At 36.3% G+C, this 26,821-nt stretch overlaps 3 protein-coding genes and 2 pseudogenes across 3 annotated transcripts; all 5 read right to left on the bottom strand.

Moving 5' to 3' along the window:
- Positions 1-4,054: 4,054 nt before the first annotated feature.
- On the bottom strand, positions 4,055-4,884 carry LOC118048670 (kunitz trypsin inhibitor 5). The gene has a single exon (XM_035058444.2). It carries the CDS (start codon positions 4,860-4,862, stop codon positions 4,242-4,244), a length of 621 nt encoding a protein of 206 aa, XP_034914335.1. The 5' UTR covers positions 4,863-4,884; the 3' UTR covers positions 4,055-4,241.
- Positions 4,885-7,425: 2,541 nt separating this feature from the next.
- Positions 7,426-8,274, bottom strand: LOC118048641 (kunitz trypsin inhibitor 5). The gene has a single exon (XM_035058413.2). The coding sequence runs from the start codon at positions 8,220-8,222 to the stop codon at positions 7,602-7,604; it is 621 nt and encodes a 206-aa protein (XP_034914304.1). The 5' UTR covers positions 8,223-8,274; the 3' UTR covers positions 7,426-7,601.
- A 3,931-nt stretch (positions 8,275-12,205) lies between these two features.
- Positions 12,206-13,016, bottom strand: LOC118048651 (kunitz trypsin inhibitor 5-like; annotated as a pseudogene).
- A 7,591-nt stretch (positions 13,017-20,607) lies between these two features.
- Positions 20,608-21,427, bottom strand: LOC118048684 (kunitz trypsin inhibitor 5-like; annotated as a pseudogene).
- A 3,963-nt stretch (positions 21,428-25,390) lies between these two features.
- On the bottom strand, positions 25,391-26,203 carry LOC118048661 (kunitz trypsin inhibitor 5). The gene has a single exon (XM_035058432.2). It carries the CDS (start codon positions 26,179-26,181, stop codon positions 25,561-25,563), a length of 621 nt encoding a protein of 206 aa, XP_034914323.1. The 5' UTR covers positions 26,182-26,203; the 3' UTR covers positions 25,391-25,560.
- Between the last annotated feature and the right edge of the window lie 618 nt (positions 26,204-26,821).

Below are 26,821 nucleotides of genomic sequence, written 5' to 3'. Positions count from 1 at the left end.
TTTATTTTAATTGGATTGAATGATAATGATTACAGACAAGCTTATGTGGTCGAGTGGAGGAAGCTTTAATATTAAAAGAACAAAGAAAACACAAACTTTCATTGCTAATCACCAACACTTTATGCCTTATTTTGAAGTGGAGGGTCTTCAAAGAGAACAACCTCGGCAGTCACTAGCGCATAAGAGATGGCGAACGAAGACCATGAAAGGGGATTGATAGGTTAGGTTAATTGATTTTTTTTTAAATTATTAATTAATATTAAACTTGTTATAAATTTGACTTTATTTTTTTAGTTTTATATAGAATTATCATGGTTTTATTACCCGGATAGCAAGTTTTGCAAGTTAGTCAGGTTGGCTCAATTTTTTTAGTCCTTTTTTAATGGAATATTTTTTTTTTCAATTTTATCCTTTAACATTGGATAACTTAATAAATTGACTTCATAATTTTTATTTTATTTTTTTGATATGAAGTTATTCTAGTCTCATGATCTAAGTTTGACAAGTTAATCCGGGTTAATTCAATTTTTAATTTTTCTTAAATATTTATCTTTTTTTAATTTAATCCTCCAACATTAGGTTGATTAAAAATTATGCTTCATAATATTATTATAATAAAAATATTTATAATAAAACATTTATAAGTTCATTCAATCATCCATTATCAAATTAGCAAAGCCATGGATTATGATGTAGGCTGCATTTGTTTCGCGAAACCACTTTCCAAACTTTTCTATGTTTAATTTTCATTAGAAAAGTTAGTTAACAAAAAACACTTTCCGATCAACGAAAAATACTTTTCAGTCAAAAGAAAAATTAGTTTAGTTTACAGGAAAGTGTTTTCCTTTTATTTTGAGCGAAAAACATTTTAATCTAGAGAAAAGTGTTGTAAACCATTGATATTTGATACAAACTCATTAAAAAGCCTTTATGTGTGAACACATGAAAGACAAATCAATTTTTGCATAGTGGTTCTACTGTGAGGGCTGATTGAGTTGGTGTAATTCTAGTGGCATCATCGCTTGAGACCACCTAAGGTTGATCAAGGGGATGCACGCATTTCATTTGAATCCAACCTTGCTAAATTTGCAGGTTTGTAACTCCACATTTATTTATTTGAAATTGCAAACTTGATCAGCCAATACTATAAAAAACAAAGGCCAATTGACTGAACGACGTGCCACTCATATTTAATTCAATAAGTCGGAATGACATATCGTTTAGGATTTTCGATTTGAGATTGATAAATTTCAATTGAGTTTCTATTCTTTCATTTTCTTTTAAAATTCACCATAATTGCCTCCAAACTCTTAATTTATTACAATTTCACCCTCACCAAACGTAATTGCCAGCCCCTAAGTTGACTGTCTTTTCCATTTTGATCATTGGTTCTGAATTTGTGTATTTTGACTCTCAATTGACCAACAAACTTTTAATTTTTTCATTTTAACCCTTGATTTGGTAAATTTCAACCCTTATATTCATGATTTTTTTTTAAAATTTGATCCTTGGTTTTGGATTTCTTCAATAAAGTCCCTAATTGCCTATCAAACTTCAATATTTATGTAATTAAGCCTTTGATTTGATCAAAATAACTCTTAAAAATTGCAATTAAACCCCTAAATTTTAATTTCTTTGAATTAAAGCCTAAATCAATTTTAAAAAAATCATTTGTTTCTTGCAATTAAGTCCTCAATAAATTCAATCAAACCTTAAAAAATCTCAATTGATTCCTTGATCATCCAATTTTGAATTTTCGTCCTCAAATTGAATTTTATTTGCCAATAAGACGTTAATCAATTGAAAATATACTGTTAAATTTTTGAATTTTATATATTTTGATCTTCCTAAATCAATATTCGATGATTTCTTGGGCATTCTGATACATTCTTATTATGATATATATATATATATAAACCAAAATAAGTAACAACACGATTTAAACTTTGAAGGAAAGCAAGAAAGCAAAAACATAGTTGGCTACCAGGCTTGGTCGCTCACCATCTCAAGAGGAGCAAGAGACCTCTTCTGCTTCTGCAGTTCTTTGGCAACTCTTTGAGGGTATCGAATTGATGGCTAGTGGTATTGTTGCTGCATCAGTTATCGAAGAAGAAATATAGTTGGGATCTTATGGTGGAAAGGTGAGAGTGCTAAGACAAGATGAAGAATTTTTCTATGGCCTTGCTTTCGTGTCTTTTTTCATTATGTCTTTGAGTAATTTCTGTTTTGTATTGTAGAGGAATGTTTAGCTTCAGCTCATTCGGATGGATATTCTGTGGTATGATATTATGTAACTTATGTACTACTCTTGTCAGACTTCAGCGTCTAAATAATATACGCATCTTTCAAATAATAATAAAAAAAGAATCAGCTGCTGAGGAAACCGTTCTCTTGTGGGGTATCCAACAGCCCACCTTTTCAAAACCAGACTCTTTTGTCTCTCAATCTTGATGCTTGTGGTCATTCCCTCTCCATTCTCCAGTTTCCTTCTTCATAGCTGCTGGAATCACTGGTTCGGTCATGTGGGACAGTGGTGCTGTGTTCGGGAAGTTCATGGAGCATGCTGTCGACTCTGGCCTGCTTCTTCTTCATGGCAAGAAGGTTGTTGAATTGGTAGGGTAAAGATTGCTTCTTTCTCACTTTTTTTAATCCTTTTATCCATACTTTGTTATGGAAAATTGCTCTCTTAATTGGGCTGGCAAAAGGCGGAAACTTTTTACCATTTACCTAGATAATTGAGTCAATTTAGAGAAGGCCCTGTGCAATTGGACCTCTTTTTGTTTGTGATATAAATGAAGATGCTCAATAAGAACTCTCAGTGATTTTTGGCATGCAAAGACTCAAATTTTTTGCTATTTGGCTGGTTTAATTTTCTAATTTCTGAATTCAACTTTTCTAGTTGAGAAGGAAGAGGAAAAGTCTCACTTTTTTTACTTGAATACGTCTCATGTTTATGGTTTGCAGCTGCATTGCAGCTCTTTTGAGTGCTCAAGTAACACTCACTGATCTGCCTGATAGACTGATGTATTACTGAAAAAGAATATCGAAACAAATCGGAGTCATAGAAACGTGCGGGGCTCTGCAGTTGTTTAGGAACTCATATGGGAAGATGGCCCAGATCAGGATTTGATCGATCCTTTTCCTGATTACGGCAAGACTTATTTGTTATCTTTGCCTGCTGGAGCGTGAATTGAAATTGAAATGTACCTGTTTTTTGTTAATGGGTTCCACGTGAGCAACTTCTTAATGTTTATTGAATCCATATTGTGACAAACTTGTGGCAATTCAATTTACAATAACGTGTATTTACAGAACAGTTCAAATCATAATTGGCAGTGATTTGGAAGAGAATTTGTTTGGTTGAGGTGAATTGGATATGCAGACAGTTCATGTGAGTGTTTCAAATGAATTTTCTATGAAGAATCAAACATAAATTTTGTTCACAATAAAGGTGATAGATAAACAACAAACTTGCCATATGTCCGTTGATGAATCTAATTAACAAAAAAAAAGAAAAAGATTCACAGTAATGCTGAGAATAACGGCATAAAAGATGGAGGTTATTATTTTCTGGTAGCTAATGAATTGTGACTGAGAAGCAAGAGTTGATAAAAGATGGAGGTTATTATTTGATTGTGGGGGTGTCTACGGGTTGTTCGGGTGGTTATTGTAGGCCAATGTTGGTTGGCGGCTGGTGTTGTAAAGATGATGGTTATTAGGGTTTTTATTTTAGGTATTTTTTTTACGTGAGAGAGAATGTTCCGGTGTGTATGAGTTGTATTTTTTGTGGTTAATACTCTCATTAATTTTTCTCTGTTTTTTTTTTGGTGGTACAACTATATATTTATAGACGAAATAATTTATCCTTCTCCTCCCATTGCTTGGTCCCTAAGAAAATCAGGTAATGACATGCACGTTAGCGTTCGATGCTCAAATTTTTAAGCTTTTTCATTTTTCCTGAAACATGAAGTCTTCGTTTCTTTTTCCCAAACTAGCGAAGTAAAAATTGGACATGAGACATTGTTTCAGCAACCATAGAGAAAGAAGTAAGGACAACAATGCCACAATAGTCAACATTGTTTCTTTATTAAGTAAGAGATCAAGTCACTAGCAACATATATTTATATGTAATTAACGACATGAGATGCATTTTAATTTCCAAATATGGAATTTATTCCTACAGAAGCACATGGCGTAGCTTATTGATATTGTGTTTGAGCATGCATCATCGATCATGATCTTCAAGCCTTCTTGAACATAACTTTGAGAGGCACGCTGCTAAGAGCCAGACGCCTTACTCCTTTGGCATCAACAAAAATCCCGATATCTTTGCACATAACTTTGCAGTGTTGACACACTGTAGGGCAAAAAACTAGCTTGTACTTGTCTTCGAACTTCTCAATCTTGAACCAGTTGTTCGTTGTTTCCGGACCAGGAGTTCCTTCAACTCCATTGGTTGTGACAAACCATTGTTTTGTCCATTCATCGTAGCTGTCAAGCTTCCACGCTGTTGACTGGTGACAGATTGATGCAGCAGAGAATCTTATGTTAAGATCGGTGTGGACGCGGACGACACCTTTCTTGGTGTTCACAGGTGTGAGTTTCAGTGGGAGACCATTTGATGCCTCATATCGGTCCTGGACAACATCAAGTGGGCAGGTTCTTCTTCCAGTGCTGGCCATTTTGAGCCCGCCACCTCTCCCTCGGACAACCGGCAGGATGTAGTACCTAGTGCCGGTTCGAAGTATCTTACCAGTGACGTCGAGCACTGGCTCAGGGGCAGCAGTAGCTGCTACCGTAGGCACTAGACCTGCAGCTAAGGCAAAAAGAAGGAAGGACAATGCTAGAATTGCAGCTCTCATTGTCGTTACGGGTTACTTTCAATGTGTGTGATGTGTTTATGCTAGAATGAATGGGTAGAGGCTTTAATTTATAGAGTTAGCAATACAATGGGATGCATGCCTGCATGGATGCATGACGCTGGTAAGAACTTCTGAAGGAGCGCTGTGTATGACATTTAAAACTGGTGGCTTGACCAGCCATAATGTCAATTAAAAGCTCCTGTACAAACCTAATCTTATATTTTATATCCTCGAGTAGCTCGTACAATATGATCTTTTATTTGATAAAATCGAGACGGTCCAAAACAACACCCTGTTTTAGGGAGAGAAGAGTTCCGTAGTTAATTAACTAAAGTTGTATTATTCATATATAGTTCTGTCCTTTGACAAAAGTTGCATTAATATCGAAGAATTTTATGAGGTTATAAAATAAAGTTAGAACTTCTTGTCTGCTACTACAAATCATGCGCTAATCAGTGTTAATAATTTTCTGTGTATTGGAATGGATGATCAGTCAAATACTTTGCCTGGCTGTCCATGAAAGTTAAATATTTTACCTTATATACTTCTCGTTTGCGGTTTACACCTTACACCGCAATGCATGGCTTGTTATTTAAAAAACAAGTATTGAGAAGAACGATAATCGTAAAATAAAAGAAAAGAGAAGAAAACTAATTTTTAAATTGCGTAAAGTTTATTCTAATTATAAATCACGGTGAATGGATTTGTTCAATGAACCAGTTGAGGCTTGCCTATTAGTTAGTCAATTCCTTTTTATTTATTTATGGAGGGCAATATATAATAGTAAAGATAAAGATTATAACATTAAAATAGTAAAGGTGGAGAATTGACCTGAAACTTGAAACAAGAAGCAGTAGAAAGTGGTTTAAAGAAGATATCCGCAAGTTGATCCTAGAAGGATATAAAACAAATCTGATTCTCTTTCTTCACAACCTTATCTCGTACAAAATGATAACCAACCTTAACATGTTTTGTACAAGCATGAAAGATAGGATTCATATATAAATAAGTAACACCAAGATTATCATATCAAATGGTAGGATCATAAAACATAAGGAATCTATAGATCTGTCAATAAATACTGAAGCCAGATAACCTCAGCAGTGTCGTCTACTAAGGCTTTACACTTAACTTCAGTAGAGAAGCGAGCAACTATACATTACTTACTTGACTTTCATAAATTGGTGTCAAACAAAAAAAAAAACAAGGGAACCATCCATAGATTTACAATCATCAATACTACCTGCCCAATTTGTTTTCATAAAGCCATATAACACAAAAGATGAATTGCGAGTGATATGTAAGCCATATATTTTCATTCCCTGAAGATAACACAAAATGCATTTAATAGTAACCTAATAAGAATCTGTATAAGGATGCATAAAATAATAAACTCTGTTGATAGAAAATCAAATATGTGGTCTCATAAAGGAGAGATATTGAAGAGCACCCATGATTTGACAAAACCATGTAGGATTAGAAAACAATGCATTTGGCAGTATGGTAACTTTGAAAGTAGAGATAAGAGTATAAACGAGTTTGCATAAATCATACCGGCCCGAGTGAGGATATCAAGAATATACTTATGTTGTCGTAACATTAGACCAGTACTGGTGAACTGAACCTTAATAGCCAAAAAATAATGAACGACACCTAAGTTATAAAGTTTGAACTTTGAACTCAGCAACTATATTAGACAATGAAGCATAGTAGAGTTGCTACCCATAAGTAGAATATCATCAATATAAACCAGAAGATAAAAGGTAGTAGCACTAACAGATAAGATAAATAAGGAGGTGTTAACTTTGTAGGCGTGAAAGCCAATAGAGAGTTGAAAATCACTTAGACAAGTGTACCAAGCTTGTAGAGCCTATTTTAAACCATATAGTGACTTATGCAATCTGCACACATGAGAAGGAAAGGTAGAGTCAACAAAACCCGGGGGTTGTTTCATGTAGACCTCTTTGTCAAGAACATCATTGAGGAAGACATTATGAATATCAAGCTAATGTATCTTCCAATTACACGAAACCACAATGGAGAAGACTAATATGATGTTTGCTGGCTTGATAATAGGATTGAAAGTTTCAGAATAGTCAATACCTTCTTGCTGAGTAAAACCTCTAGAAACTAGACGTGTCTTATACCTCCTAATATTGCCATCGACACAATGCTTTATCTTATACACCCATTGACTACCAATAACATTTATCGAAGGATAAAAAAAAACCAATGACCAAGTGTTCTTAGAGTCCAAGGCCTAAATTTTCTCGTGCATAGCACCATGCCAAGCCTCATATCTATCAGTATTAGAAAAAACAATGGGTTAATAGGTAGGGGAAGACACTTTTTTTTTAATAATTGAGATTGGGTTTTGTTTGCTTGTCTAGAGATGAGTTTGTATCAAATCATATATTATTCGATTCTCAGGGTTTGATACTCAATATTTTAATTTCAGCTATTTCATATTCCTGAAACATTAAGTGTTTTTTTTCCCAAACTAGAGAAGTAAAAATTGGACATTGTTTCGGCAACCATTGAGAAAGAAGTAAGGAGACCAACGTCACAATAGTCAACATCGTTTCTTTATTAAGTAAGAGATCAAGTCACTGGCAACATACACTTGTATGTAACGACATGAGATACATTTTAATTTCCAAATATGGAATTTATTCCTACAGAAGCACATGGCGTAGCTTATTGATATTGTGTTTGAGCATGCATCATCGATCATGATCTTCAAGCCTTCTTGAACATAACTTTGAGAGGCACGCTGCTAAGAGCCAGACGCCTTACTCCTTTGGCATCAACAAAAATCCCGATATCTTTGCACATAACTTTGCAGTGTTGACACACTGTAGGGCAAAACACTAGCTTGTACTTGTCTTCGAACTTCTCAATCTTGAACCAGTTGTTCGTTGTTTCCGGACCAGGATTTCCTTCAACTCCATTGGTTGTGACAAACCATTGTTTTGTCCATTCATCGTAGTTGTCAAGCTTCCACGCTGTTGACTGGTGACAGATTGATGCAGCAGAGAATCTTATGTTAAGATCGGTGTGGACGCGGACGACACCTTTCTTGGTGTTCACAGGTGTGAGTTTCAGTGGGAGACCATTTGATGCCTCATATCGTTCCTGGACAACAGCAAGGGGGCAGGTTCTTCTTCCAGTGCTGGCCATTTTGAGCCCACCACCTCTCCCTCGGACCACCGGCAGGATGTAGTAACTAGTGCCGGTTCGAAGTATCTTACCAGTGACGTCAAGCACTGGCTCAGGGGCAGCAGTAGCTGCTACCTTAGGCACTAGACCTGCAGCGAAGGCAAAAAGAAGGAAGGACAATGCTAGAATTGCAGCTCTCATTGTCGTTACGGGTTGCTTTCAATGTGTGTGATGTGTTTATGCTAGAATGAATGGGAAGAGGCTTTAATTTATAGAGTTAGCAATACAATGGGATGCCTGCATGGATGCATGACGCTGGTAAGAACTTCTGAAGGAGCGCTGTGCATGACATTTAAAACTGGTGGCTTGACCAGCCATAATGTCAATTAAAAGTTCTTGGATAAACCTAATCCTATATTTTATGTTCTTGATTAGCTCGTACAATATGATCTTTTATTTGATAAAATCGAGACGGTCCAAAACAACACCCTGATTTTGGAAAACAAGTGTTCCTAAGGTAATAAACTAAAGTTGTGTATTACTATTATTCATTTACAGTGTCCTGCGTTGACAAAAATTGCATTAATGTTGAAGAGCTTTGTGAGGCACATAGTCAGAACTTCTTGTCTGCTACTACACATCATGTTCATGCTAATCTGTTTATGATCAGTCAAATACTTTGCCTAAGTACTGTCCATGAAAGTCAGAGACTTTGCCTTCTATACTTCTTGTTTGCGGTCTCCACCTTACATCGCATCGCTTGGCTTGTGTATTAAAAAACAATGATTGATAAGACAATATTATACACTAAAATATAAAATAAAAGAAAACCACATTTTAAAGTGCAGGTTTTTTCTTCTCCTCGTAAATCACGGTGGATGGCTTTCTTCAATGAACAGTGTTATGTTTTTTTTTTATTATGATCTACAAATTTTCTCTAGTAAAATTAGTCGTGCTATCCTATAATTTACTTAAATTTATATTTGTCTATTAAATTTTTAAAAAAATTATAGTTTTTATCTTAAATCAATATAAATTGATAAGAAGACTATCATTGTATATATTATATCAGAAATTATCATTCTCTCTTTTTCACCCCCCCTGTCTCAAACCAAACTCTAACCACCAGCTACTGTCAGAGCAACTGGTTCAAGAGAAGTTTGAATACAGAAAAAAGTACATGTGCCTTTAAAATGAATAAAAATTGCTTGCAATTCCCAATTTATAAAATATCTTTATATCTATGTTGATGAAGTTTTATGTGTTGAGATTTTCTTTTCTTTGCACATTCTAACAAATTTAATGTGTTTGATCAATTTTAAAATTTTAGTTTAAGAGTGATGTCGCACGTATACAGTGTTACAGTAAATAAATCCACTTTGTTGGTTTTGACGTAATCGAGAAAATAAAAAAGACAAGGAATTCTTATCTCTTATAAATGAAAAGCGAGAATGGAAGTCTTTAACTAGTATTTTGATAACTAGAAACCCTAACTAGTCTTAGAGATCGGACATAGAGACTGATTGTATATAAAAAAAAAATATTAACATTCTAAATACGCTCTACCTAAAATAAATTGCATTTATTTGATTATCTGATATAAATTAGAGTCTTATTGTTTTTGAATTGCTGGTATGTTCACGGTTTAAGAAAATTCCATGGTAAAAAGATCCTTATTTTATCTGATAAAAACCTAACCGTTCTAATATCTATAAAAGAAATACCTTTTTAATATCAGGAATATGTTCTACGTATAAATTCGTAAACCTAGATACCAAAGAAAGACTATATGTTTTTTAGGTATTTTTAAAATATTGGTCTCGTCCTTATGGCTTTAATAAATTGGTTATTCAAACCAAAGTGCATGTTAAAATATATTTTTGAATTTTTGTTGTTATGAAAACACGATATTTTTTTTTAGAGACTTGGTTGTATGCATGAAAATATTTTTTGTTTTATATTATTTGCAATGTTTCGACGAAAGCCGAGTATTTTAATATTGAATTTGTATATTTATGGTATAAAAGTACAAACCAATGTTACACAAAATAGCATAAAAATACACAAGAAAATCATAAATTTTTCAAAAGGATTATTGAAATTTATTTGATTGGGCTAGACCCGGCCCAATGCATTTTAGTGTGGGTTGGACTTGTCCGGCCCAAAGAATAATGAAGCAGCTCTCCACTGTTCATGTGAATAGTGGAGAGTGAATTATTTCACTTCATTTGCAGAACAATGGAGGGCAACCAGAAAAAAAAAAAAAAAAAAAGAAGAAGAAGAAGAAGAATAAAGAGGAAGAGAAGGAAGTTGACCTGGTGGCGTTGGTTGCGCTAGTGGCTTCTAGTGTTGGCGGTGGTGGTGGTTGTGAACTAAGGGAGCTGTTTGGCCTATGATTTTTCTTCCTTTCTCTGTGTTTTCTGTATTTATCCTTCTTTCTATTTATAGTCTTCTCCTTCTATTCTTGTCTTCTTGTTCCTTCCTAGTTCCTATGTTTCTCTTTCTGTTTTCCTTCTCTCTTGTTTGTCTCTATTTGTCTCTATTTTAATCTTTATTTTCCTTCTTTCTTCTGTTTCTTTTTTTTTTTTTCATTTCATCCACTCTCCGTCCTCCTCTGTTTCAAACCATTCCCCCATTTCTTTTTGTTTTTCTCCTTTGTTCTCCCCTGTTATTTTTCAACTCTCCTCTCCTTCGTTTCCCTTCTCTCCTAGAACGTTCTCTCGGTTTTTTTTTCCTTCCCCTTTCCCCTATTTTTTGTTGGTCTTTCCCCCCTTTGTTTCACCATCTTCTCTGTGATTTTTTGAAATCTTTCCCCCCTCCCTGGCTGTCATTTGTCCCTATGTATTTATAGGCACAGGAAAGAAAGGGGCACCTTACCCCTGCCATGGTGTAGGGTAAGGTGAGCAATGGGGAACTATTTGCAGGGCATGGCTCCCCTTGGTTTCCTTATTATGATGGTAGGGTATGTGGGGGCATGGGTTATGTTAGGGGAGAGGCAAGTGGGGAGAGAGAGAGCGAGGAAAAAAATGGGGAAAACATTCTTCTTCCCCTGCTGCATATCTAGGGAAGAGGAAGAAAAAGAGCAGTACCATTCAAAACAACACCATTCTTTGATCTTTTTTTTTTAATAGTGCATGAAACAATGTCATTTTGACCGAAACACGCCGTTTTATTTTAAAAAATGTGGCGAAAAATGTGTCAATTTCCAAATCAATTCTTAATTTTTGATTTATTCAATTAAGTCAATTGCAATTTTGATTTTAGCCATCAACTCAATTGCATCCCTGCCAAATTCCTACATCAACCCTGATGTTGGTCGCCTTTTTTACTTTAGTTCTTGGTCTTACATTTATGCAATTTGACCCTCCATTGATCAACAAGCTTTCAATTTAGCCTCTAATTTAGTCAATTCCAATCCCTTTATTTACTTGCCTTTTTCAGTTTCGTCCTTGGTTTTAGATTTATTCAATCAAGTCCTTAATTGACCATCAAACTTTAATATTTATGCAATTAAACCCTTGATTTGACCAAATCAACTCTTAAAAATTATAATTTGATCCTAGAACTTTAACTTCTTCTAATTAAAGCCTAAATTGGCTTAAAAATCAATTTATCTTTTAATCAAAACCTTCATAAATTCAATTAAACCTTCAATAAAATTTAATTGAGTCCATGAATATTTGATTTTGAATTTTTTTTCCTCAAATTGAATTTTCTTTGTGAACAAAGCTCTCATAAGTCAGTAATATACTATCATATTTTAATCTTTGTATTTTTTAAACTTTCTCGATCAATTTTGGCTAGTTTCTGAGCAATCTAGCATCCTATTCTCATTACTACATATTTTTTTTCTTTCATCCTAATATATCTTTTAATTTATTTTTTCTTAGGCAAGGACCCAAAAATAGATAATAATAAATGATTAAATGAATTTGGATTTAGATTTATAGCATAAAAATAATTGAAAGAAAAAAATTGAAAATAAAATGCATAAAAAATAAATGGGACCTTTTCTCCTCTTTTTTTTTTTTTTAAATATTTTCACTCAAAGGTCTCATTGTATTCATTTTTGTCCCTTTGGTTTTTTGTATTTTATGTTTAGGTCTAAACTATTTTTTTCATGTTTCAGTCCTTTAATTTTGAAAGAGAAGAGAGTAAATTATTGGCAACGTCACAATAGTCAACATGGTTTCTTTATTAAGTAAGAGATCAAGTCACTAGCAACATACACTTGTATGTAACGACATGAGATACATTTTAATTTCCAAATATGGAATTTATTCCTACAGAAGCACATGGCGTAGCTTATTGATATTGTGTTTGAGCATGCATCATCGATCATGATCTTCAAGCCTTCTTGAACATAACTTTGAGAGGCACGCTGCTAAGAGCCAGACGCCTTACTCCTTTGGCATCAACAAAAATCCCGATATCTTTGCACATAACTTTGCAGTGTTGACACACTGTAGGGCAAAAAAACTAGCTTGTACTTGTCTTCGAACTTCTCAATCTTGAACCAGTTGTTCGTTGTTTCCGACCAGGATTTCCTTCAACTCCATTGGTTGTGACAAACCATTGTTTTGTCCATTCATCGTAGTTGTCAAGCTTCCACGCTGTTGACTGGTGACAGATTGATGCAGCAGAGAATCTTATGTTAAGATCGGTGTGGACGCGGACGACACCTTTCTTGGTGTTCACAGGTGTGAGTTTCAGTGGGAGACCATTTGATGCCTCATATCGTTCCTGGACAACAGCAAGGGGGCAGGTTCTTCTTCCAGTGCTGGCCATTTTGAGCCCACCACCTCTCCCTCGGACCACCGGCAGGATGTAGTAACTAGTGCCGGTTCGAAGTATCTTACCAGTGACGTCAAGCACTGGCTCAGGGGCAGCAGTAGCTGCTACCTTAGGCACTAGACCTGCAGCTAAGGCAAAAAGAAGGAAGGACAATGCTAGAATTGCAGCTCTCATTGTCGTTACGGGTTACTTTCAATGTGTGTGATGTGTTTATGCTAGAATGAATGGGTAGAGGCTTTAATTTATAGAGTTAGCAATACAATGGGATGCATGCCTGCATGGATGCATGACGCTGGTAAGAACTTCTGAAGGAGCGCTGTGTATGACATTTAAAACTGGTGGCTTGACCAGCCATAATGTCAATTAAAAGCTCCTGTACAAACCTAATCTTATATTTTATATCCTCGAGTAGCTCGTACAATATGATCTTTTATTTGATAAAATCGAGACGGTCCAAAACAACACCCTGTTTTAGGGAGAGAAGAGTTCCGTAGTTAATTAACTAAAGTTGTATTATTCATATATAGTTCTGTCCTTTGACAAAAGTTGCATTAATATCGAAGAATTTTATGAGGTTATAAAATAAAGTTAGAACTTCTTGTCTGCTACTACAAATCATGCGCTAATCAGTGTTAATAATTTTCTGTGTATTGGAATGGATGATCAGTCAAATACTTTGCCTGGCTGTCCATGAAAGTTAAATATTTTACCTTATATACTTCTCGTTTGCGGTTTACACCTTACACCGCAATGCATGGCTTGTTATTTAAAAAACAAGTATTGAGAAGAACGATAATCGTAAAATAAAAGAAAAGAGAAGAAAACTAATTTTTAAATTGCGTAAAGTTTATTCTAATTATAAATCACGGTGAATGGATTTGTTCAATGAACCAGTTGAGGCTTGCCTATTAGTTAGTCAATTCTTTTTTATTTATTTATGTAGGGCAATATATAATAGTAAAGATAGAGATTACAATACTAGAATAATGTCTATAATAATATATACATTCTATAATATGCTCTTTCAAGCCATGGGTAGAGGATTGACCTGAAACTTGAAGTGATAAGCAGTAGAAAATAGCTTAGTGAAGGCATCTGCAAATTGATCCTAGGAGAAGATAAAACAAATCTGATTCTCTTTCTTCGCAACCCTATCATGTACAAAATGATAATCAACCTTAACATGTTTTGTACAAGCAAGAAAGATAAGATTCATAGATAAATAAGTAGCATCAAGATTATCACACCAAATGGTAGGATCAGAAACATAAGGGATCTATAGATCTGTCAATAAATACTGAAGCCATATAACTTTAGCATTGTCATCTACTAAGGCTTTATACTCAATTTCAGTAGAGGAGCGAGCAACTATACATTACTTACTTGATTTCAATAAATCAGTGTCTAACAAAAAAAAAAGGAACCAACTATAGATTTATGATCATCAATACTACTTGTCCAATTTGTATCCTGTTATGTGCACACGTAGTAATGTGGGCGTGAGTATAGCAACAGAGGTGATTGTGGCAGAAGCAGGGGCACGTTGAAACACATGGACGTGGATCATGCTTATCGCCAAGTTGTTATTGACTAAGTCAAGTCAAGTTTGCAGATAATAAGGATTCCTTTCAGGGATCACTTTCCTTCTTTTCAGCATTATTGTTATTCATTCCTGTATATAAAGCCTAAGGGCATTCAATAAAGGATATATCGCATAATTATCCAAAGTTCTGTCTTTTTCTTCTTTGCTTCTTCTATTTCTTCCTTAAATTATTCACATCAGTGGTATCAGAGCCAGGTTATCATCATGGACACTTGTGGAAAAAGCAATGCCGAATTCCGCAATGAGGTCAATGAAGCCTTAGCTAGGCATGAATCAAGTTTTGATCAGGTAAACTCTGCTTTACAAGCATTGTTAACTGAACTACAAGCTCTTCGCACCAGCCGCAATCCAAATCCTAACTCTCCTGAAATCAACCCATTCGCATAAGAAGGATCATCACAATTCCACACTTCCCGGTCACTCACACCAATGGTCAGCCACAACCACAACTCAAGCTCTCCTTTCCATGTTTTGATGGCAATGATCCTACAGGTTGGGTGTATAAAGCAGAACAATATTTTGATTTTCAGAATATTACACCTGCTCAACAAGTTCAGTTAGCTTCTTTCCACTTGGATGGAATTATTGCCCTTCAATGGCATAGATGGTTGAACAAGTTTCGAGGACCCCTCATGTGGAGGGAATTTGTCCAGGCAATCTTGCTACGCTTTGGACCCACAGAATATGAGGATCCATCAGAATCCCTCACATGTCTCAGACAAACCACCACTGTGGCAGCCTACCAAGAAGCCTTTGAAAGACTTTCCCATCAAGTTGACGGCCTGCCTGAAGGTTTCCTCATAGGATGCTTTGTTGCTGGTCTTCGAGATGAAATTCGTATTGATGTCAAGATCAAACAGCCTCACACATTGGCTAATGTAATTGGAGTTGCACGACTGCTTGAGGAACGTAATCTCTTACATAAGAAAGCCAACTTTCCAAACCGATCATCACACACTATGCTGACGTCCAGGGTGCCCACCAATTCAGCAGCAGGAGTCTTGGGGCCACCCCCATCACAACGAGCAACTCCTTTTCCAACATCATTTCGGAGGATAACCAATCAAGAAGCTAGGGAACGAAGGGAGAAAGGGTTGTGTTACTATTGTGATGAAAAATTTATTCCAGGTCATCGCTACGAACGCCCTCAGCTGTTTATGATCGAAGACACTTCCCACACGAGCCTTGAGGAAAGCACTGATGATTCTCAAGATATGTTGAACTCTGAAGACATGCCAGAAATCTCGTTTCATGCCATTGTTGGTGCTGAACACCCTCAAACCTTACATGTGTTGGGCAATTTGAAGAACAAAAGTGTGACAATGCTCATTGATGGAGGTAGTACTCACAATTTCATCGATCAAGCGGTGGTATCCAAGTTTGGATTAATCGTAAACCGCAGCAAACAGTTCCTGGTCATGGTTGCTAACTGGGAGAAGATCACCTGCAACAGACAATGCCAAGGTCTTACACTAAACATTCAAGGGCAAACCGTCACTGCCAATTACTATATTCTTTCAGTCACTGCTTGTCAGTTAGTGCTGGGTGTACAATGGCTTGAAACCCTTGGTTCCATTGAAATGGATTTCAAAAAGCTCACGATGAGCTACAAATGGCAGGGAGAAACACACACCCTGCATGGACTAAGGCATACTGACAACACAACTTTCACAGACAAAGAGTTCCAAGGGCTATAGGGAATTGGTTTTTTTCTTCAAATCCTCCTCTCCTATCCAGGTAATAACCCAATACAACACCCTCCTTATATGCATAACCTTCTTTCCAAATTCTCTCATGTGTTTGAACTGCCTACTAGTTTACCCCCCAAAAGATCCAATGACCATCATATACCATTGCAGCCAAATTTAGGACCAGTAAGTGTTAGACCCTACAGATATCCCTATTACCAAAAAACCGAGATTGAGAAAATGGTGCAGGAACTTTTGAAGTCAGATTTGATAAGGCCAAGTAATAGTCCATTCTCATCACCTGTTTTACTAGTCAAAAAGGCAGATGGGGCTTGGCGATTCTGTGTTGACTATCGCACCTTGAATGAAATTACCATCAAAGATAAATATCCAATTCCGGTGATCGATGAACTTTTGGATGAACTGCATGGATCCAGGTACTATTCCAAATTGGATCTACGGTCCGGCTATCATCAAATTCGGGTACGAGGAGACATTCCAAAGACGGCTTTTCGAACACATGAAGGGCATTATAAGTTTGTCGTCATGCTGTTTGGTCTCACTAATGCCCCCGCAACTTTCCAAAGCCTCATGAATGACCTTTTTCGTCCCTATCTTCGGAAATTTATTTTGGTTTTCTTCGATGATATTTTGGTTTATTCTACATCATGGGAAGACCATCTCACTCATTTGCAAACTGTTTTGCAAATTTTAGCAGACAATGAATTGTGTGCTAAAGAGTCTAAGTGTCGATTCGGATTTACACATGTCGACTACCTCGGCCATATCATTTCTGAAAAAGGTGTTTATGTTGATCCCAGCAAGATACAAACGATCATTGATTGGCCTACACCGACAACGGCAAAGGGAGTCTGCGGCTTTTTGGGGTTGGCTGGATATTATCGCAAATTCATTCGTCACTTTGAAAGTATCGCAGCACCGCTTACCCAATTACTGACCAAGGAGGGATTCCAATGGAATGAAGAGGTTGATGTGGCCTTTAGCACCTTGAAGGCAGCCTTAACTTCATCCCCAATCCTGTGGCTGCCAGATTTTTCTCAAAGCTTTGCAGTTGAATGTGATGCTAGTGGCATTGGACTTGTAGCAATTCTCTCCCAACAAAACCAACCAGTGGCGTACTTCAGTGAAGCACTAAAAGGTTCCTCTTTAACCTTATCCACCTATGAAAAAGAGATGCTAGCCATCGTTAAGGCTATTCAGAAATGGCGTCCATATTTGCTTGGAAAACCTTTTACAATTCGCACGGATTAGAGGAGTCTCAAATATCTCTTGGAGCAACGAATTACCACACCAGCACAAGCACGTTGGCTATCTAAACTACTGGGTTATGATTATGTGATTGAGTACAAGAAGGGAACGGAAAACCAAGGCGCTGATTCGTTGTCCAGGGTAGTGGAATTCCAGTTTTTATCTATCTCTGCTCCACGAGCATATTGGTGGCCATCCCTACAACAGGAAGTGCAGTAGGACCCATTTTATGCTAACTTCCAGTCAACCAACCCATTCATGGTTCAACGCGATGGAGTATGGTTCAGGAAAGGTAAAGTCTTTTTAAGCCCCATGTCCACTCTTCTTCCACAGATCTTGATTGATTGTCATGCAACTCCTGTCGGTGGGCATTTTGGGTTCCATAAAACACTTGCCCGTATAAAGCAAGATTTCTCTTGGCTAAATATGCACCACACGGTCAAAGAATTCTTGCAGCAATGTGAGAGATGTCAATGTTTTAAAACTGATTGCATGAAACCAGCTGGGTTACTCCAACCTCTACCAGTGCCAACTCAAGTCTAGACGGACATCTCCATGGACTTCATCTAAGGACTGCCCTCCTCTCATGGCTATAGCTGCATTATGGTAGTTGTGGATCGCTTATCTAAGTATGCCCATATCATTCCATTAAAACATCCCTATACAGCCATCACCGTTGTCAAGGCTTTTATCTCCAACATCGTTCGGCTGCATGGCATCCCTACCTCTATTGTGAGTGACCGTGACAAGGTATTTCTCAGCACTTTTTGGCGAACACTGTTTCAGTTCCAAGGCACACGGTTATAAATGAGCTCCAGCTACCATCCTCAATCCGATGGACAGACTGAAGTGGTTAACAGGGTCCTAGAACAATATTTACGTTGCTTTGCAAGGGACCAACCACGAACCTGGTTTGACTGGGTTCCTTGGGCAGAATTCAGCTACAACACTTCTGTCCACTCTTCCACTAAGGTGACACCATTTAAGGTGGTGTACGGTGTTCCACCTTCTAGCTTATTAACTTATGTTCCCGGCACCTCTAAGGTTCAAGTCGTGGATGAACACCTGCGTGATCGGGATCACATTCTTCGTGAGCTGCGAAGAAATCTTTTGCTCACGCAAAATCGAATGAAATGTCAGGCTGATCAACATCGTCGGGATGTTTCCTTTGATATTGGTGACTATGTGTACCTAAAGCTACAACTTTATCGCCAGACTTCAGTAACCTTTCACAGCTCTATGAAACTAGCTCCGCGATTCTTTAGCCCTTTTCAGGTCACTGCAAAAATAGGATCAGTGTCCTACAGATTAGCGTTACCTTTAGATTCACAAATACATAACGTTTTCTATGTTAGCTTGCTATGCAAATATTTGGGATCCATTCCCCCCATAATCGCTCAACTTCCTCCTGTATCAGAAACAACAACTATTCTTCCGCAGCCTGAAGCTGTCATTAACCGCAGGGTAGTTCAGAAGGGGCAATACCGTCCTAAGCCTGAGATTTTAATTAAATGGGCGGGTGCACCAGTGGAAGATGCCACTTGGGAGGATGCCAGGAGATTTACCAAGACCTACCCTACTTTTATCCTTGAGGACAAGGATTGTTAAGGGGGCAGGAATGTTATGTGCACATGTAGTAATGTGGGTGTGAGTATAGCAACAGAGGTGATTGTGGCAGAAGCAGGGGCACGTTGAGACACATTGACGTGGATCATGCTTATCGCTAAGTTGTTATAGACTAAGTCAAGTCAAGTTTGCAGATAATAAGGATTCCTTTCAGGGATCACTTTCCTTCTTTTCAGCATTATTGTTATTCATTCTTGTATATAAAGCCTAAGGGCATTCAATAAAGGATATATCGCATAATTATCCAAAGTTCTGTCTTCTTCTTCTTTACTTCTTTTATTTCTTTCTTAAATTATTCACATCATATCCATAAAGCCATATAACACAAAAGATGAATTGCGAGTGATATGTAAGCCATAGGTTATCATTCCCTGAAGATAACACAAAATGCATTTAATAATAACCCAATAAGAATATGTATGCACATGCATAAAATGATAGACTTTGTTAACAGAAAATCAAATATGTGGTCTCGTAAAGATGAGATATTTAAGAGCACCCACGATTTGACAAAACCATATAGGATTAGAAAACAATGGATTTGGCATTATGATAACTTTGAAAGTAGAGATAAAAGTATCAACAAGTTTGCATAAGTCATTCCAGCCCGAGTAAGGATGTCAAGAATATACTTATGTTGTCATAACATTAGACCAATATTGGTGAACTGAACCTTAATAGCAAAAAAATAATGAATTTCACCTAAGTTATAAAGCTTGAACTCTGAACTCAGCAACTATATTAGACAATGAAGCATAGTAGAGTTGTTACTCGTAAACAGAATATCATTAACATAAACCAGAAGATAAAAGATAGTAGCACCAACATATAAGATAAATAAGAAGGTGTTAACTTTGGAGGCGTGAAAGCTAATAGAGAGTTGAAAATTACTCATATGAGTGTACCAAGTTTGCAGAGTCTATTTAAAACCATATAGCAACTTATACAATCTGCACACTTGAGAAGGAAAGGCAGAGTCAACAAAACCCGAGAGTTGTTTTTTGTAGACCTCTTTGTCAAGAATGTCATTAAGGAAGGCATTATAGATATCAAGCTAATATATCTTCCAATTACACGAAACCACAATGGAGAAGACTAATATGATGTTCGCCAGCTTGATAATAGGATTGAAAGTTTCAGAATAATCAATGCCTTCTTCCTGAGTAAAACCTCTGGAAACTAGACACGCCTTATACCTTTCAATATTGCCATCAACACAATTCTTTATCTTGTACACCTATCGACTACCAACAATATTCATGAAGAATAAAAGGAACCAATGACCAGGTGTCGTTAGAGCACAGGCTTGGATTTCCTCATGCATAGCATCATGCTAAGCCTCATACTGTAATAGTAGAAAAAAAATGGGTTAATAGGTAGGAGGAGACACTTTTTTTTTAATAATTGAGATTGGGTTTTGTTTGCTTGTCTAGAGATGAGTTTGTATCAAATGATATATTATTCGATTCTCAGGGTTTGATACTCAATATTTTAATTTCAGCTATTTCATATTCCTGAAACATTAAGTGTTTTTTTTCCCAAACTAGAGAAGTAAAAATTGGACATTGTTTCGGCAACCATTGAGAAAGAAGTAAGGAGACCAACGTCACAATAGTCAACATCGTTTCTTTATTAAGTAAGAGATCAAGTCACTGGCAACATACACTTGTATGTAACGACATGAGATACATTTTAATTTCCAAATATGGAATTTATTCCTACAGAAGCACATGGCGTAGCTTATTGATATTGTGTTTGAGCATGCATCATCGATCATGATCTTCAAGCCTTCTTGAACATAACTTTGAGAGGCACGCTGCTAAGAGCCAGACGCCTTACTCCTTTGGCATCAACAAAAAATCCCGATATCTTTGCACATAACTTTGCAGTGTTGACACACTGTAGGGCAGAAACACTAGCTTGTACTTGTCTTCGAACTTCTCAATCTTGAACCAGTTGTTCGTTGTTTCCGGACCAGGATTTCCTTCAACTCCATTGGTTGTGACAAACCATTGTTTTGTCCATTCATCGTAGTTGTCAAGCTTCCACGCTGTTGACTGGTGACAGATTGATGCAGCAGAGAATCTTATGTTAAGATCGGTGTGGACGCGGACGACACCTTTCTTGGTGTTCACAGGTGTGAGTTTCAGTGGGAGACCATTTGATGCCTCATATCGTTCCTGGACAACAGCAAGGGGCAGGTTCTTCTTCCAGTGCTGGCCATTTTGAAGCCCACCACCTCTCCCTCGGACACCGGCAGGATGTAGTAACTAGTGCCGGTTCGAAGTATCTTACCAGTGACGTCAAGCACTGGCTCAGGGGCAGCAGTAGCTGCTACCTTAGGCACTAGACCTGCAGCGAAGGCAAAAAGAAGGAAGGACAATGCTAGAATTGCAGCTCTCATTGTCGTTACGGGTTGCTTTCAATGTGTGTGATGTGTTTATGCTAGAATGAATGGAAGAGGCTTTAATTTATAGAGTTAGCAATACAATGGGATGCCTGCATGGATGCATGACGCTGGTAAGAACTTCTGAAGGAGCGCTGTGCATGACATTTAAAACTGGTGGCTTGACCAGCCATAATGTCAATTAAAAGTTCTTGGATAAACCTAATCCTATATTTTATGTTCTTGATTAGCTCGTACAATATGATCTTTTATTTGATAAAATCGAGACGGTCCAAAACAACACCCTGATTTTGGAAAACAAGTGTTCCTAAGGTAATAAAACTAAAGTTGTGTATTACTATTATTCATTTACAGTGTCCTGCGTTGACAAAAATTGCATTAATGTTGAAGAGCTTTGTGAGGCACATAGTCAGAACTTCTTGTCTGCTACTACACATCATGTTCATGCTAATCTGTTTTATGATCAGTCAAATACTTTGCCTAAGTACTGTCCATGAAAGTCAGAGACTTTGCCTTCTATACTTCTTGTTTGCGGTCTCCACCTTACATCGCATCGCTTGGCTTGTGTATTAAAAAACAATGATTGATAAGACAATATTATACACTAAAAATATAAAATAAAAGAAAACCACATTTTAAAGTGCAGGTTTTTTCTTCTCCTCGTAAATCACGGTGGATGGCTTTCTTCAATGAACAGTGTTATGTTTTTTTTTTATTATGATCTACAAATTTTCTCTAGTAAAATTAGTCGTGCTATCCTATAGATTTACTTAAATTTATATTTGTCTATTAAATTTTTAAAAAAATTATAGTTTTTATCTTAAATCAAATATAAATTGATAAGAAGACTATCATTGTATATATTATATCAGAAATTATCATTCTCTCTTTTTCACCCCCCCTGTCTCAAACCAAACTCTAACCACCAGCTAACTGTCAGAGCAACTGGTTCAAGAGAAGTTTGAATACAGAAAAAAGTACATGTGCCTTTAAATGAATAAAAATTGCTTGCAATTCCCAATTTATAAAATATCTTTATATCTATGTTGATGAAGTTTTATGTGTTGAGATTTTTCTTTTCTTTGCACATTCTAACAAATTTAATGTGTTTGATCAAATTTTAAAATTTTAGTTTAAGAGTGATGTCGCACGTATACAGTGTTACAGTAAATAAATCCACTTTGTTGGTTTTGACGTAATCGAGAAAATAAAAAAGACAAGGAATTCTTATCTCTTATAAATGAAAAGCGAGAATGGAAGTCTTTAACTAGTATTTTGATAACTAGAAACCCTAACTAGTCTTAGAGATCGGACATAGAGACTGATTGTATATAAAAAAAAATATTAACATTCTAAATACGCTCTACCTAAAATAAATTGCATTTATTTGATTATCTGATATAAATTAGAGTCTTATTGTTTTTGAATTGCTGGTATGTTCACGGTTTAAGAAAATTCCATGGTAAAAAGATCCTTATTTTATCTGATAAAAACCTAACCGTTCTAATATCTATAAAAGAAATACCTTTTTAATATCAGGAATATGTTCTACGTATAAAATTCGTAAACCTAGATACCAAAGAAAGACTATATGTTTTTAGGTATTTTTAAAATATTGGTCTCGTCCTTATGGCTTTAATAAATTGGTTATTCAAACCAAAGTGCATGTTAAAATATATTTTTGAATTTTTGTTGTTATGAAAACACGATATTTTTTTTTAGAGACTTGGTTGTATGCATGAAAATATTTTTTTTGTTTTATATTATTTGCAATGTTTCGACGAAAGCCGAGTATTTTAATATTGAATTTGTATATTTATGGTATAAAAGTACAAACCAATGTTACACAAAATAGCATAAAAATACACAAGAAAATCATAAATTTTCAAAAGGATTATTGAAAATTTATTTGATTGGGCTAGACCCGGCCCAATGCATTTTAGTGTGGGTTGGACTTGTCCGGCCCAAAGAATAATGAAGCAGCTCTCCACTGTTCATGTGAATAGTGGAGAGTGAATTATTTCACTTCATTTGCAGAACAATGGAGGGCAACCAGAAAAAAAAAAAAAAAAAAGAAGAAGAAGAAGAAGAATAAGGAGGAAGAGAAGGAAGTTGACCTGGTGGCGTTGGTTGCGCTAATGGCTTCTAGTGGTGGTGGCGGTGGTGGTTGTGAACTAAGGGAGCTGTTTGGCCTATGATTTTTCTTCCTTTCTCTGTGTTTTCTGTATTTATCCTTCTTTCTATTTATAGTCTTCTCCTTCTATTCTTGTCTTCTTGTTCCTTCCTAGTTCCTATGTTTTCTCTTTCTGTTTTCCTTCTCTCTTGTTTGTCTCTATTTGTCTCTATTTAATCTTTATTTTCCTTCTTTTCTTCTGTTTCTTTTTTTTTTTCATTTCATCCACTCTCCGTCCTCCTCTGTTTCAAACCATTCCCCCATTTCTTTTTGTTTTTCTCCTTTGTTCTCCCCTGTTATTTTTCAACTCTCCTCTCCTTCGTTTCCCTTCTCTCCTAGAACGTTCTCTCGGTTTTTTTTTTCCTTCCCCTTTCCCCTATTTTTTGTTGGTCTTTCCCCCCCTTTGTTTCACCATCTTCTCTGTGATTTTTTGAAATCTTTCCCCCCTCCCTGGCTGTCATTTGTCCCTATGTATTTATAGGCACAGGAAAGAAAGGGGCACCTTACCCCTGCCATGGTGTAGGGTAAGGTGAGCAATGGGGAACTATTTGCAGGGCATGGCTCCCCTTGGTTTCCTTATTATGATGGTAGGGTATGTGGGGGCATGGGTTATGTTAGGGGAGAGGCAAGTGGGGAGAGAGAGAGCGAGGAAAAAAATGGGGAAAACATTCTTCTTCCCCTACTGCATATCTAGGGAAGAGGAAGAAAAAGAGCAGTACCATTCAAAACAACACCATTCTTTGATCTTTTTTTTTTTAATAGTGCATGAAACAATGTCATTTTGACCGAAACACGCCGTTTTATTTTAAAAAATGTGGCGAAAAATGTGTCAATTTCCAAATCAATTCTTAATTTTTGATTTATTCAATTAAGTCAATTGCAATTTTGATTTTAGCCATCAACTCAATTGCATCCCTGCCAAATTCCTACATCAACCCTGATGTTGGTCGCCTTTTTTACTTTAGTTCTTGGTTTTAGATTTATGCAATTTGACCCTCCATTGATCAACAAGCTTTCAATTTAGCCTCTAATTTAGTCAATTCCAATCCCTTTATTTACTTGCCTTTTTCAGTTTCGTCCTTGGTTTTAGATTTATTCAATCAAGTCCTTAATTGACCATCAAACTTTAATATTTATGCAATTAAACCCTTGATTTGACCAAATCAACTCTTAAAAATTATAATTTGATCCTAGAACTTTTAACTTCTTCTAATTAAAGCCTAAATTGGCTTAAAAATCAATTTATCTTTTAATCAAAACCTTCATAAATTCAATTAAACCTTCAATAAAATTTAATTGAGTCCATGAATAATTTTGATTTTGAATTTTTTTTTCCTCAAATTGAATTTTCTTTGTGAACAAAGCTCTCATAAGTCAGTAATATACTATCATATTTTAATCTTTGTATTTTTAGACTTTCTCGATCAATTTTGGCTAGTTTCTGAGCAATCTAGCATCCTATTCTCATTACTACATATTTTTTTCTTTCATCCTAATATATCTTTTAATTTATTTTTTCTTAAGCAAGACCAAAAATAGATAATAATAAATGATTAAATGAATTTGGATTTAGATTTATAGCATAAAAATAATTGAAAGAAAAAAGTTGAAAATAAAATGCATAAAAAATAAATGGGACCTTTTCTCCTCTTTTTTTTTTTTTTATAAATATTTTCACTCAAAGGTCTCATTGTATTCATTTTTGTCCCTTTGGTTTTTTGTATTTTATGTTTAGGTCTAAACTATTTTTTCATGTTTCAGTCCTTTAATTTTGAAAGAGAAGAGAGTAAATTATTGGCAACGTCACAATAGTCAACATTGTTTCTTTATTAAGTAAGAGATCAAGTCACTAGCAACATACACTTGTATGTAACGACATGAGATACATTTTAATTTCCAAATATGGAATTTATTCCTACAGAAGCACATGGCGTAGCTTATTGATATTGTGTTTGAGCATGCATCATCGATCATGATCTTCAAGCCTTCTTGAACATAACTTTGAGAGGCACGCTGCTAAGAGCCAGACGCCTTACTCCTTTGGCATCAACAAAAATCCCGATATCTTTGCACATAACTTTGCAGTGTTGACACACTGTAGGGCAAAAAACTAGCTTGTACTTGTCTTCGAACTTCTCAATCTTGAACCAGTTGTTCGTTGTTTCCGGACCAGGATTTCCTTCAACTCCATTGGTTGTGACAAACCATTGTTTTGTCCATTCATCGTAGTTGTCAAGCTTCCACGCTGTTGACTGGTGACAGATTGATGCAGCAGAGAATCTTATGTTAAGATCGGTATGGACGCGGACGACACCTTTCTTGGTGTTCACAGGTGTGAGTTTCAGTGGGAGACCATTTGATGCCTCATATCGTTCCTGGACAACAGCAAGTGGGCAGGTTCTTCTTCCAGTGCTGGCCATTTTGAGCCCACCACCTCTCCCTCGGACCACCGGCAGGATGTAGTAACTAGTGCCGGTTCGAAGTATCTTACCAGTGACGTCAAGCACTGGCTCAGGGGCAGCAGTAGCTGCTACCTTCGGCACTAGACCTGCAGCTAAGGCAAAAAGAAGGAAGGACAATGCTAGAATTGCAGCTCTCATTGTCGTTACGGGTTACTTTCAATGTGTGTGATGTGTTTATGCTAGAATGAATGGGTAGAGGCTTTAATTTATAGAGTTAGCAATACAATGGGATGCCTGCATGGATGCATGACGCTGGTAAGAACTTCTGAAGGAGCGCTGTGCATGACATTTAAAACTGGTGGCTTGACCAGCCATAATGTCAATTAAAAGTTCTTGGATAAACCTAATCCTATATTTTATGTTCTTGATTAGCTCGTACAATAAGATCCGTCTTTGTTAGTATTTGTGTGTGTTATTTGATAAAATTGTGATGGTCCAAAACCACACCCTGTTTTCGGGAAAGCAGAGTTCCTTAGGCAATAAAAGAAAGCTGTATATTACACCCTGTTTTCTGGCGATGGCTGTCTAAGATTCTGTTTGCAAGAACTAATCAAAACCTGGTTTCACGTTATTAGAAATGGTCTACGTGACAGCCATATTGTACATATTAACAGCAATGTCTTGGTAGCTATCTGATTTGATTTTCTATCAATGTGGACATAAGAGCAATCTAAGTATGGAAAATTCATGTAGCATAGAAAAGACTTCATTAATTTAATTTTTAAGAGCCTCCTAAGTCAAGGAAAAGTGCATCTTAATAATTCATGTAAAAAATTGA

The sequence above is a fragment of the Populus alba genome, chromosome 17, assembly GCF_005239225.2.
Source record: "Populus alba chromosome 17, ASM523922v2, whole genome shotgun sequence".
In the NCBI taxonomy this organism is placed as follows: Eukaryota; Viridiplantae; Streptophyta; class Magnoliopsida; order Malpighiales; family Salicaceae; genus Populus; species Populus alba.
Note: the sequence above shows the minus strand (reverse complement) of the source record. Positions and strands in the feature narration are given on the sequence as shown.